General features: G+C 36.9%; 1 protein-coding gene across 4 annotated transcripts in view; it reads right to left on the reverse strand.

Annotated features, from left to right (window-relative positions):
* Positions 1–13494, reverse strand: part of NIPBL (NIPBL cohesin loading factor) — a 159736-nt gene that overhangs the window by 15664 nt on the left and 130578 nt on the right. For all 4 annotated transcript variants that reach the window (XM_050913707.1, XM_050913706.1, XM_050913703.1 and 1 more), the window contains 10 exons: positions 13121–13253; positions 12076–12219; positions 7975–8064; positions 6358–6572; positions 6155–6257; positions 5135–5233; positions 4890–5036; positions 3571–3705; positions 2020–2118; positions 792–845 (listed from right to left, as the gene is read on the reverse strand). In XM_050913707.1, coding sequence (XP_050769664.1) covers positions 792–845; positions 2020–2118; positions 3571–3705; positions 4890–5036; positions 5135–5233; positions 6155–6257; positions 6358–6572; positions 7975–8064; positions 12076–12219; positions 13121–13253 — 1219 coding nt within the window. The remainder of the gene's footprint in view (positions 1–791; positions 846–2019; positions 2119–3570; positions 3706–4889; positions 5037–5134; positions 5234–6154; positions 6258–6357; positions 6573–7974; positions 8065–12075; positions 12220–13120; positions 13254–13494) is intronic.

The raw sequence follows: 13494 nt of genomic DNA on the forward strand, positions 1-13494 counted from the left end.
AAACATAGTTTTATGAACATTTTAATCAGCCTTCTTCTGTATGACTTCCGGTACTGAAATTGTGTCCATGAAGATCCTTTAATATCTAAGAAGGACTGAGACCATACTATATATAGCCTCTTCTTCAGTGCAGGCATTAAGAGGCTCTGGTTTACTTGGCTACCTATTTTCATGGCACTCCAGGCTAAAGTAAAATCAAAAAGGTTTTTTTGCTTGAAAATTAACCAGTGCATACATGATGTATCGGAGAATGATAACACAGGTTAAGAGATATAAACAAAGCAAGCTCAATTCTTAGAAAAATCAGAGTAAAAATATCAGAGTAAAATATAACGTAGAAGTAACCTATACTCTGAAGATTCACTGCTTCTATAAACTGTGTAACAAATATATTGGATGCAAAAATACACTTATCTACCATTTTAAAAAATCTACATTACACTAGATGCCTCATTTCAGAATTAAGTATCTTAGCTGTGGACTTCATGTTATGTCACTCATTATTGAAGAGACTATGAAATTAAAAAACCAAACAAACAAAACCCCTCCCAAAACCAAGAAGTGAAGTATTTTTAAAATAGATCATATGGAAAGACAGAAACTAATGTCAGAGCCAAAGAAAACTGCACCAATGAAGATTAAAAAAAAGGTCAGATGTTTAAAGGGCATGAATTGAATTTGTCTACTGTAAAGGATTGCTCTTGTAGTCCCTCTTCTGTGTGTTTTAGTACCAAAAGAAATGTTAAAATTCTAACAATGATTGTACCCTGCATTCAAAATTCATTACTTACATTTTGAAGAAGCTGTTCAAACCAATCATAGCCTGTATCTCTACAAGCTGCAACCTAGAAGTATTTTTGAGAAGAAACTGGTTAATAAAAAAAGGCATCTGAGGAAAAATTACTTCAATAGAGATGCCATCTTAAAAGACCAGTAAACATGCATAGATATATTTTCATATGCATTCAGTACAATGATTTTATATCTTTGAAGATCAGAAACTGTCTTCTGCATTTGAAAAATAGTTCTCACCATTTAAGCCACTCCAGAATTTGTATTCCATACAACACAAAGCCTATGCATCTTACTGGAGGTTGCTGAGTCTAATGTAAACCAAATTTTGGTTTTGTAGAACATTTTGCACAGATTAAAGCACAAATACAAGCCTGACATATTAAAAATGAACTTGTGTGTATATGTATGTATATACATTTTTTATATAAACAAACCAAGCCTTCACTGGTATCATACGTTAGGAACAGCTCACAGGTGCTCCAAAGTAGAACTGGCAGGAGAACTGAGAGTTAAGCTGAAGTTAAATTGACTGACTTCTCAGTCTGCAAAAATGCACATTAGACTACCATTTTGTAAAAATATTGAAAAGTGGGATGAAGTTTAAACCCATAATTGTAAATAACAAAGTGTGTATTTTTATTTGATATTTACATCTTGGTATAATTGATATTAAACCACCTTCTTTTACACAATACATTTTCACTACAAATTAAAGCATTTTATTTTGAAAGAGATTTTGTTATTTTGGAGACATGCTATTTAATTTGCTGCTCCTAGAAAGCAGATACAATTATGCAGATACTAGTTTACCCTGAGTGAGAACATGACCCTGTATTTGTTAAAATGGCTTATTAACCTTTCAAAATAAAGGTTATCAATTGTTTGAGGAAAATTTTCTTTTAAGAGACAACTTAGTTAGGCTTAACAATATGCTGCTACTAGCAATTCCTGGGAAATGTTAAATATAATAGAAATCTGTTGTGTTTTAACTGAACAAGTATTTTATACAACCTGAATATAGTGTGGTCCCAGTTATCATTGCCAGCAGATTAGTGAGCATTTAAAGTTTCCTACAGTCTGTTCCATCAGCTGAATAATTTTGGCATATATTCAATGCCAGGAGATACAATTGAATTACTGTATTCTAAAAAACTACAGACAATAGTTCAAAGATACTAAAAACATAATCAGATTTTGCACACAACTCAAATTTGTTTAACATACCACATCAGTGATGTTTAGTATTTTCCTTGTCATTGCTTCTTTGTCATGGTGTGGAGTTGGAGTAAACCAGAGCTTCTGGAATGTCTCATTTACTAATTTCTGGAGGAAAAAAAATATTAGTAGAAATAAATACTTATCTTGGCACACAGGTTTTATTTCTAATACATCCATACAATAGATTTGTTGATGATGTGTGCCATTTCATAAGGAATTATTCAACCTAAGTGAGACTGTTGTAGGAAATGTTATCTGAGATAGACTCAGATCTACTATTACAGGAGTTACACTGAGTTACTCAGGAGTTATACTAAGCAAGCTTCAGCAAAATGATCACTGGGGAACTCATGCTACAGAAAATGGAGTTACCACCTTCCTGCATTAATTTGCATTCCTCAGGAAAACACAGTGCCCTGAGAAGCTGACAACTGAACACAAGATCATGATTTCTACAGCAGAACTAGCAGCAATGGTAAGTCACTTTGGAGTTTTCAAAACAGCTGTGACAAGGTGGGAAAGAGAGAAGCCAAGTCTCTACACCCAAACATACGAAGTATGTTCCCTTCCAATGCTTTTGGATGGAGGAAAAAATGGAATAGAATGGAAGTGAACAAAATTATTCCCAAATTACTTATAAGGCATATGGTTGTAAGAAGCTCTCCTCATTCATGGAAACATAAAAAATACACTGAAGATAATGCCTCATTTTTTCCAATGTTGTTAGAAAGGCAAGGGGAAGAAGGAGGGAGAACAAGGTAATTCTCCTTTCCCAACAGCACCTTGGATCCAGCTGTTCATCTCCTTCTTAACAGTCTTCTCAGAAAGCCACTTGGCATTAACGTATCTCAAGTGGAAAAAATATATGCTGCAGCTTTAAAGTTGCAGATTTCAAATCCTACTGGAAGTGTGATACAAAATTATTACAGATGTGTTCTTAATTACCCAACAATTTTAAAATTATTTTGCCAAATCAAACAAAACCATCATTGTCAGGTTTATAATTTAACACATAATCTTAGTTTTGCGCCTTTCTGCATATACATTGCACAAAGAGTAGAGTATGATCACATAAGTAACATTTTAGGAGGAATAACCGATTAATTGAACATTCAGAATTAATGCAAAATTAGCACAGATGAATACTTTATCATTTTTATAGGCAGAACATAAAAACCTGGTATATATTAACGTCAAGTACTTAATTTTGACTTAAAGTTTGTTTGCAGAAAGAACTTTTATATGCCTGTTTTACGTGTTGGAAAAGAGAAGTACCAGAGACAACACTTGCAAGAAGAAAAAAAACTGTAGAAAATAACTTTTTAAAATCTTTTGTCAGCAAGAACTTCAAGAAAACAGAAGATAGAAATGAAAGAAAAACAAGTCAGAGAGCATTTTAGAAAGCCAAGATATCTGCTTTCAAAAATTAAAAGTGAATAAAAGTCATAAATATTACCAAGGAGCAATGCAATACTTTCTTTATTTTTTTTTTTGGTAAAGATATAGAAACACTAAAATAACGATAATTGAAATCCTGAAGGATATTTTTCACTCTACCTTAATGCCTTCTTCGTCATTGACTCTCCGAATCATTTTCACACACATCTCTGTAATTTTGGGAAATGTCGGTTGTTCAATACAGATATCCCGAAGTATCTTTATGACTCTTTTTCTGACACTGATACCAGTATCCTGTGAAGAGAAAAGCATTACTCTCTTGAAAACAAATCAGAAATATGAATTAATTTATGTATTATATGAATTAGTATTTGAAGATCACCCAATCTGACTTGCAAAATTTGTTTAGAAAACACAGTTAAAATATTCTGGAGTGCATTTATACAAAAGGTCAGCATAACTTGTACTACTTCATTTGCAACAATTCTGAAGGTTCTGGCTGAGTCCCCAGAACGCTGCAACGCTTCCTCCATTTATACCCTCCCATCTAAGAGCTCATGATGTTGCAAATGTATAATTCCACTTCTTAATTCAAGAGCTTACAAGCTATATGTGATGATGCTTTAGCTACTTTGTTGGAACACACAAGATTCTTTGTAGGTCTGGACTGTAATACTTCAAGCCTTTGGATAAAGCTTATGGGTAAGATACACGCAGCAATCTTTTCCATTTTCCTAGGCTTTGTCTAAGGAGACGGATGAGGAGCTTCACTTCATACCACCTTATTCAAAACCTGTTGAATCTGAATGCTAGGATGAACTGCTTCATGCATGCTCATATGCACATGAAGCTACTTATCTCCAAAACCCTTCACAAACATGCTTTATCATGTAACTGTAGCAAATGAGTAGTATTTGACTAAAAACCTGACATGGATGCTAACAGCTAGTGTTATTTTACAGTTAAATTAACATTGTATTTTATCTGAATGCCCAGACAAAAACCACTTTTTGTATAAGAACTCTAATAAGAAGCCTTTTAAAACACTAAAAATAGCATAGAAAAGCAAAGTAGTTTTATCTTTTTTTTCTTTTGGATTACAAATGGCATCTTTAGATTACTGTGTTGTAGATCTTTCATCACCCACACTACTGAACTGCCCTCAATGACCAATATCTCAGACTTCAGAGATATGGCAAAATTCCTCATTTCACCTCATTTGTGCCTTAATAATGGAATCAAAAGGAATATAATCCTGGTACAACTTTCTAGATATGTTTACCTTTTGATGTAACAAAGCCTCACTGGAAACAAGTGACACATTTTACAAGGTTGGTCTTGAAAGCACGATGCTCCCCATTAAAACAATAAGATATAATTTACTCATGGGATCATCATTCCGTATTATTGAACATATAAACTCAGTTAAAAACAAGTTTTCCAATGCCACTTATCATAAATATCACAAGTCACCATACCAATATTCTTTCAATCAGCATGTCATAATACTGCTCAGCAAGCTGAGGACGACAGAGCACAAATCGGCCAAGCAGCTCCACAGCTGCTTCTCGTACACTGGTGGAGTTATCCATTAACCGTCCATGAACGCCTCGTTGCATATCCAGCTAAAAAGAACAAATGAAACACAGATTCAAAATAAGAAAAGATTTATTTCAAGCACGACAGAAGAACGTATGTGCATGACGGATATTTCCTTCTTTACCCTGGCTAGAATACTGGGGTCTACAGCAACAACCTCAGACAAACACTTCATGGCTTTTGTTCGAACAGCAATTGCATTTTCACCAAGTACACGCAGAATCTAGTAAGAGAACAAAAACAAAGATTCAATTGCTTTGGGAAGGTAGCAAACAATGTTTAACAGGCAAAAAGGCAGCAGAATAACATGCAAACAATTTAACTAAAATAAGAATATGTCTACTAAAAATTGAACATACCTTCTCAGACAGTAAAAAGGTGCATGCAAGTGATGTTTCATGGCACTGATAACTGAGCATGGATATTTACTAGGATTTGCTACAAGACTGGTCCAAACAGGATTTACACAGGGGCTGTATGTTCAGTTTAAGTCCCTTCATTTTAAACTCTACTTTTGTCATTCAGTTGTGGCTTTCACCATGGTTCTTTTAACAGGACAGTTGGATTTGGGTGCTATAATTTTACAAATGGCTCTGTATGCATATCAATATCAGTAACGCAACATAAACTAGTACTGGAGTTCAAACATGTCACCAGGCCAACATGTTAGTGCTCTTCTCCCAGAAAAAGCAAAGAAACAACGCTGGTCAAACAATAGCTTCCAAAGTGACAGTAACATTCACTGCAAGCAACTGACCAAGCTGGCTTGTATTTTCAAATCAAATTAAGCTCACTGTCATGAGTTAATATTACCACATAAGCATGCATCTTACAGAAACTGTGAAGATGATTTCAACCTTTTGTAATTATTGCCTTACTGTGTACATCTAATTATAATGATTTTGCCATACACATACACGGACAAATAAAATAATGTATGTACAATACGACATACGAATTGCACGCAAGAAAAAGAAACGTAATCACTTATGTCATCAATACAGAATATGAAAGCACATGGTGTTGTCGTGGCCTGTTAAATACCTGTGCTCAACAACGAACAGACATGGCACACTACAGCAAAAGTGTTTGGAATCAGAAACCAGCTGTGTTTCACTGTACTAAGACTTCCAGCACAGTTTACCTGTGTCAAATAAATATCGAAGCTCTGGGCAAACGGCCTCATAGAGGCCAAGTAGCGAACAATCAAACATGCATCTTCGTAGTCCACAGTATCAGAATTCATCCTGCAACAAATTCCATGTGTTAATTAGGACATGTTTATCAAAAATGATCTAAAACATCAAATGCATGGCTAATAAAGAAATAAGAGGTACTGAAACATACTTTAATGTACTGAACTGAGATGGTGCAGTTTTAATGATGCTGCGAAGAAACTTTTTGCGACTTTCTGCTCTATGCATGATTTGTCCTGTGGTCTCAACATCTTTTGCATGATGAGTTCCTTCAGATGAATCCTCATCCTTCTGAGATTTAATTGCTTTCTCTGTCTCCATAGTTGTATCACGGAACCACTGAGCTATATAAAACTTCCGAGAAAACTAGAGAAATATAGCAGGATGCACAGAAAACAAAAACAACAGATACAGAAAAGGAAAATTAACAGATTTATAATGAGATTAAGTGAATCTAATGCATCAACTATTTTGGAAAACACAATCAACAGTATATGTTAGGGTGACAATTTAATTGAAGCACTAATACGTATAACCAAAAATCTTTTTAGTCAGTACACATTACTGAAACTGTTTTTATATACACTTGTTTATTGGGTTTGTGTGGCAAGGTTTTGGTAGCGGGGGGGCTACAGGGGTTGCTTCTGTGAGAAGCTGCTAGAAGCTGCCCCTATGTCCGACAAAGTCAATGCCAGCTGGCTCCAAGTCAGACCCGCTGCTGGCCAAGGCCGAGCCAACCAGCGACAGCAGTAGCGCCTCTGTGATAACATATTTAAGAAAGGCAAAAGAAGTTACAGGGGAGTTGCAGTTGCAGCCAGAGAGAGCGGAGTGAGAAGATGTGAGAGAAACAACTCCGCAGACACCAAGGTCAGTGAAGAAGGAGGGGGAGGAGGTGCTCCAGGCGCCGGAGCAGAGATTCCCCTGCAGCCCATGGTGAAGACCATGGTGAGGCAGGCTGTCCCCCTGCAGCTCATGGAGGTCCACGGTGGAGCAGATATCCACCTGCAGCCTGTGGAGGAACCCAAGCCGGACCAGGCGGATGCCCAAAGGAGGCTGTGACCCTGTGGGAAGACCGCGCTGGAGCAGGCTCCTGGCAGGACCTGTGGACCCGTGGAAAGAGGAGCCCATGCTGGAGCAGGTTTGCTGGCAGGGCTTGTGACCCTGTGGGGGACCCATGCTGCAGCAGTCTGTTCCTGAAGGACTGCACTCCATGGAAGGAACCCATGCTGGAACAGTTCATGAAGAACTGTAGCCTGTGGGAAGGACTCATGCTGGAGAAGTCCGTGGAGGACTTTCTCCTGTGGGAGGGACCCCACGCTGGAGCAGGGGAAGAGTGTGAGGAGTCCTCCCTCTGAGGAGGAAGGAGCGGCAGAAACAACGTCTGACGAACTGACCGAAACCCCCATTCCCCATCCCCCTGCACCACTGGGGGGGAGGAAGTAGAAAATTTGGGAGTAAAGTTAAGCCTGGGAAGAAGGGAGGGGTGGGGAGAAGGTGTTTTTAAGATTTGGTTTTATTTCTCATAATCCTACTCTGATTTGACTAGTAACAAATTAAATCAATTTTTTTTCCCCAAGTTGAGTCTGTTTTGCCCGTAAGGGTAATTGCTGAGTGACCTCCCTGTCCTTATCTCAACCCATGAGCACTTCCTTATATTTTCTCTCCCCTGTCCAGTTGAGGAGGGGAGTGATAGAGCGGCTTTGGTGGGCACCTGGCATCCAGCCGGGGTCAACCCACCACAACTTGACAGGAGGAAGCTGAAATTTACCACTAATGATGCATCAGTTTCTGTGTTCTCATCCAGATAATCTAGCAAAGCCTTTTGCAGCTGTTGAATTTCATCTTCTCCTCCTGAAACCTGTCAGAAGTAGAAAGATAGTTATAAAGCAGAATATTGCACAGTGGTAATTATCATCTGAAAATCTGCATGTCCACACATAAAATACACTGAAGTCAGTTGTTTTGATAATTGCAGAACATTAACAATTTTTTAACCAATTACTTATAAACTGCTTAGAGACTGAAGCCAACTAGACTGTGGCTCTAAAGCCTAAAAAAGATTAAGAGCAGAACAAAACTGGTTTTAAAACAGACTGACTGATTTGATTCATTTTCATTCTATGATCTTGTGTAAAGACCCTCTGTCATGGAGGAAAAAAGAAGAGCTGAAATCACACATAGCAGACTGACACAAGGTTTAACCTATAAAAGTCACCATTAGCTGTCTCACCAATATTAAATACCAAAACAGTGACTTCTCAGGTGAACAAGGGATAAAAGGCAAAAAAGTAAAGAAAAAGAAATATGAAACAGACAACAGTAAAAAGGTATGGGAAACATCAAAGAAATAAAAATAACTTATCCCTCTGTAAAAATATTTGGTATAACTGTTTTCAGGGATAAAGCATTCATACAGACAAAGTGCAGCAAGTGTGCTCAATCTAGGAAAGAACTTACAGAGGTTGTTCCCAAACACCTCTGATCTCTAGCACTGAAGAATCATGCTGACATCCAACTAAGTTTCTATCAGTCAAAAAGCTTGAGAACAAACACACATTTTATAAAAAAATGTCACGTACTGCATAAAGCCTATCTACAGAATAGGGTAATATTAATTTTCCTGTGAAGCACTTTTACGATGCACAAAAAGCATTACATATGAAATATTCATCTGAAAACTAGTGCTGGAGACTAAGTATCAGATTTGTAATATCTAAACGGTATGAATATTAAAAACAGAATGTATTTTTTCCAAGAGGCTATTTAATAGGAAATATTTATATTTCCTATATGTATATGAGGCACATGGAGGACAGGGAGGTGATTTGAGACAGCCAGCATGGCTTCACCAAGGGCAAGTCTTGCCTGACCAACCTAGTGGCCTTCTCTGATGGAGTGACTACATCAGTGGACACGGGAAGAGCCACAGATGTCATCTATCTGGACTTCTGTAAGGCCTTTGACACAGTCCCCCACAACATCCTTCTCTCTAAATTGGGGAAAGATGGATTTGATGGATGGACTGTTCGGTGGATAAGGAACTGGCTGGATGGTCGCATCCAGAGGGTAGCGGTCAACGGCTCAATGTCCAGATGGAGATCAGTGATGAGTGGTGTCCTTCAGGGGTCTGTATTGGGACCAGTTCTGTTTAATATCTTCATCAATGACATAGATAGTGGGATTGAATACACCCTCAGCAAGTTTGCAGATGACACCAAGCTGAGTGGTACAGTTGACACACCTGAGGGATGGGATGCCATCCAGAGGGACCTGGACAAGCTCCAGAAGTGGGCCCATGTGAACCTCATGAGGTTCAACAAGGTCAAGTGCAAGGTCCTGCACCTGGGACCGGGCAACTCCGGGTATCAATATCGGCTGGGGGATGAAGGGATTGAGAGCAGCCCTGTAGCGAAGGACTTGGGGGACTGGTGGATGAAACACTGGACATGAGTCAGAAACTAACTTTCTCAGCATCTACAAGACAGCATAAAACCAAACCCATAAACCACCCTTTTTTCCTTAGTATTATAATAGAATATACAGGTTCTTGCAGTTGCTGATGTTACAGCAGAAAAAAAGATTTTTTTTTTTCCCCCCAAATGAATGAGTTCAAGAGTTCAAAACTTGTCTACAATGCATACAATACTGATATAGGTTTATATATACATTTGGCACACTGACATATGTGCAAATTGTGATTCAAAATTCCAGCCTCAACCAATGTTAAATTCTGTGGCTAACTGGCTGAATAAAAGGGTTGCTTGATGCACCTTAACTGCCTAACTATTTTCAAACAAGTAAAAAACCCAGAACCAACAAAGAGAACCTGTGAAGCGCACACCAAATCATATTCAATATTGATAACAGAAGTAGAAGAATAATTTCTGGCATGAATTCTTCAGCTACAAAACACTTCTTCAGCAATAAAACTCATAACTCATAATCATCTTAACTTCTGTATGAACAGCACAAATTGAGAACCTTGTCACAAATACAGCACATAATATAGCTTGCAAACATCAGCAAGTGGAGAAAGATACAGTTGCTAGTCCAGAACATCAGTGTATGAAGAGATAAACTAATGAAAAGCAGGCACAACTGTTCAAATGAACTTGACAATCTATGACAGATTTCTAAAAAAAAAAAAAATAAAAAATCTACTGTTTAAAAATGTCAAAACAGAATAGATTTTCTCCTAAATCTAATTCTATGGGTCATGAGTCCAAACCACAGTAGAGAGAGTTATAAGCATTCATCAATCATTGGGGAATATCCTGGTAATGATATCAGAGCGTAGAAGGAAATATCCAGAGTCTAAGTATTCAATTCAGCAGGAAAGAAAAATCTGTAGAGATGTAACTTCATTTCTGAATGGAAATAATAATTTTCACTTCTGATGATGACAGCTGAGTACGTCTACCAATGGACCTTCTTATTTTCTTGCCATTTGAACAGCAAAGTGAAGCTTAGCTGTCACGTACACATTTCCAAGTATTTATTTGTTCTTATGTTACAAATAATTTATAAACAACACACTGTCTACCCTGACTGATGGTACTGTATAGTACACACCTTCCACAATGCACAGATGGTACTGTCTACTGTCACTGACATTAAGCTTCCTGAGTAACTGAAAAAATGCTTTTAGCTCTCAATTGCCCACAGCAATTTTATTTTCTGCAGATGCCAATGCCTAGTTACTGCCTGAACCTGTAAAAACCCCCAAACAAATAGAAAAATTCAGGTCACCACTTGGGTCTGCATCTTTTCAGAATACCTTTCAATACTATTATAACTTCTGGAGATTAGAAGAATCCTTTTCTTTTTCCTTAAGTATTTCCCTACAAAGTCTAATGTAGAATTGTCAGAATCACTGCCAACAGAGGAGAATTATAACCCCTTAGCACACAGAAGTATAAATTATATTAAGCCACGGACATAAAGATTTGACACTGTATGTTGTAGAATATTCTAATCGACAGAAGTTATGCAAAGTATCAGCCTCAGAAAGGACTAGATGAATTCTGATTGTTTGTTTGAATGCCTGTAAAGTGCAGAAGTTCTTCCTTCAACATAAACCTAAACAGTCATTATAAAGTACATGTAATAGATCTGTAGTCTTTTCAGGTAACTGAAAGGCAAATGAACTTGATATGAGTACTCAACTTTAGATCATGCTGAGAACAGTCAGTAGTTCAGAAAGAAGTCTATAGCGTCCGTAAGAAATATGCAAGTCCACGTTTTTAAAAGGACACATAAGATCTGAGATTTTCTCATCATACTATGTACTGTATAGAGCCCAAATGCATACGCTGCTTTGATAATTGTTGCCACCCTTGCAGATTTGGAGCAGTATTAGCAGAAATACAAATATGCGCTCTCTAATGAAAGATATATGAAAGTCCAGTTTAAAAAAAAAAAAAAAAAGAGAGAGAGAGAAAAAAGATAACCACTACCAGCTATATCACATAAAAACTAACTTTACAGGCCTAACAGTTTAACTCTCTAAAGCCTGTTATTATGAGTGCCAGAAGCTCAGTTATCACTTTACGATAGCAAATGCACATACACACGTATTTTTAAGGCCTCTCAAGATAGAATCTAACTGTTGCTCTTTTATCTCCTCTGTTTTGTGACAAGAAAACTGGCTTAACCACTGTAATTAACCACTGCATATGATCACTACAGAGATGGTGCAAGGAAGACATGAGCTAACAAATGTGATACTTATAAATTGAGTATATTTGATTCAGAATTCTGAACAATGAAGACTGATTCTCCACAATGCCAGTTTTCCAAACATCTTTAAAATTTTCAAGTATTTGAATGGATACATCTCAATCCAGCTGGCACGGGATCTCTCACACACCTGTTTGAGGATTCTGGCTATAGATCCTTGATCCATTTTGCTAGTGACTGCATCTTTCCTCAGTCTTGCAGCTACAGTTCCAAGATAGTCAAGTGATGCAACTCTTAATGCCATTTCTGTAGATTTGTTACTGAACTGGTGAACCTAAGAAAAACAGAATAAACTGTTAAAAACAAATATTTATGCAACTGAGATTCTTCTCACAAGAGATTGCTTGAGCTTATTAAAAATCCCACCTAACTTCCATGCTGCACAAAATTATGTAATCTACTATTACATCACAGATACACTACTTACTTTACATTACTCTTTCTTCCTTTATTGGGTCTCTCTCTCTCTCTCTCCAAATATGCCTGTTAGAGTTTTTTAAAATATGTGTTTTCATAAAATAAACTGGACAACTAGTACAGCAGATATCCTTTGCAATAGCACGGATCTTAAGCACCATAATGCAACTTCCTCATTATTCATACAAGTATAAAGAAAGCTACATTTTACCAGGAACAGGACCATAAAATATTTTTCCAAGAAACAGCTCAAGTGACTGTGTTGATTACATTGTAATACTGAAGAACAACTCTCAAAAAACATGTCAATAAAAATATTCCCATTCTGTAAAATAACATAAGTAAAAAAAACCAAGCCACTTAATTTTTTCAGCTTCTGTGCTAAAGGAATAGTCCAGAGAAGATATTTAACATGAACAATTACAGCTATTAGTCTGACTTCACTCCAAATGAATATCTACACTTATTAGATGCTATACAATGGCATTTTTTCATCTTGAAAATGTCATGGTATAGTGGAAGTGGACTTCCATGGGAAACTGTATACATATGATCTTTAACAAATTCCATATCAATGATCCTCTAACCCAAATTTTATTATCTATGTATTACATAGTAGTGATACACATAAGAAAATCCTTAAACACTGCATGTGTGTGAACAATCAGAAAGCATTCCTGTAGTAGTTTCAGCTGAAATAAGTCCTCATTCTAATAAAAAACAAATTAATATAATAGTTAAAAACAAGAATCCCTTACCAATAGCCTTCCTAATAAGCTAAGTAGCAACTCTGCAGCTGGCCATTCTGGTTTATTGACTGTGGAAAGAAGATCTTGAATGAAGTTCTCAAACAGTGGCCTGTAATCTTCTTCCCCTTGTTTACTGCCACACCTGTTTAAAAGAAAATGCATTTTATAAGCGAACTTAAGAGCCATTTAAGCTTTTCTTCTGACGTAAACAGAAGTAATCCTATGTTTAATCAGAAAAACAGTTTTATGCGATTCTAAAAAAAGTATCTGAAACATTACCATAAAATTTGTTTTGTTCATTTACGGAGGAATAGTTTAAATGGTTATCACTCCAAGTTGCACTGCAAGTAAAGCAGCAAATCCACGATAGTAGAATTTTGTTC

The sequence above is a fragment of the Gymnogyps californianus genome, chromosome Z (genome assembly GCF_018139145.2).
Source record: "Gymnogyps californianus isolate 813 chromosome Z, ASM1813914v2, whole genome shotgun sequence".
Lineage (NCBI taxonomy): Eukaryota > Metazoa > Chordata > Aves > Accipitriformes > Cathartidae > Gymnogyps > Gymnogyps californianus.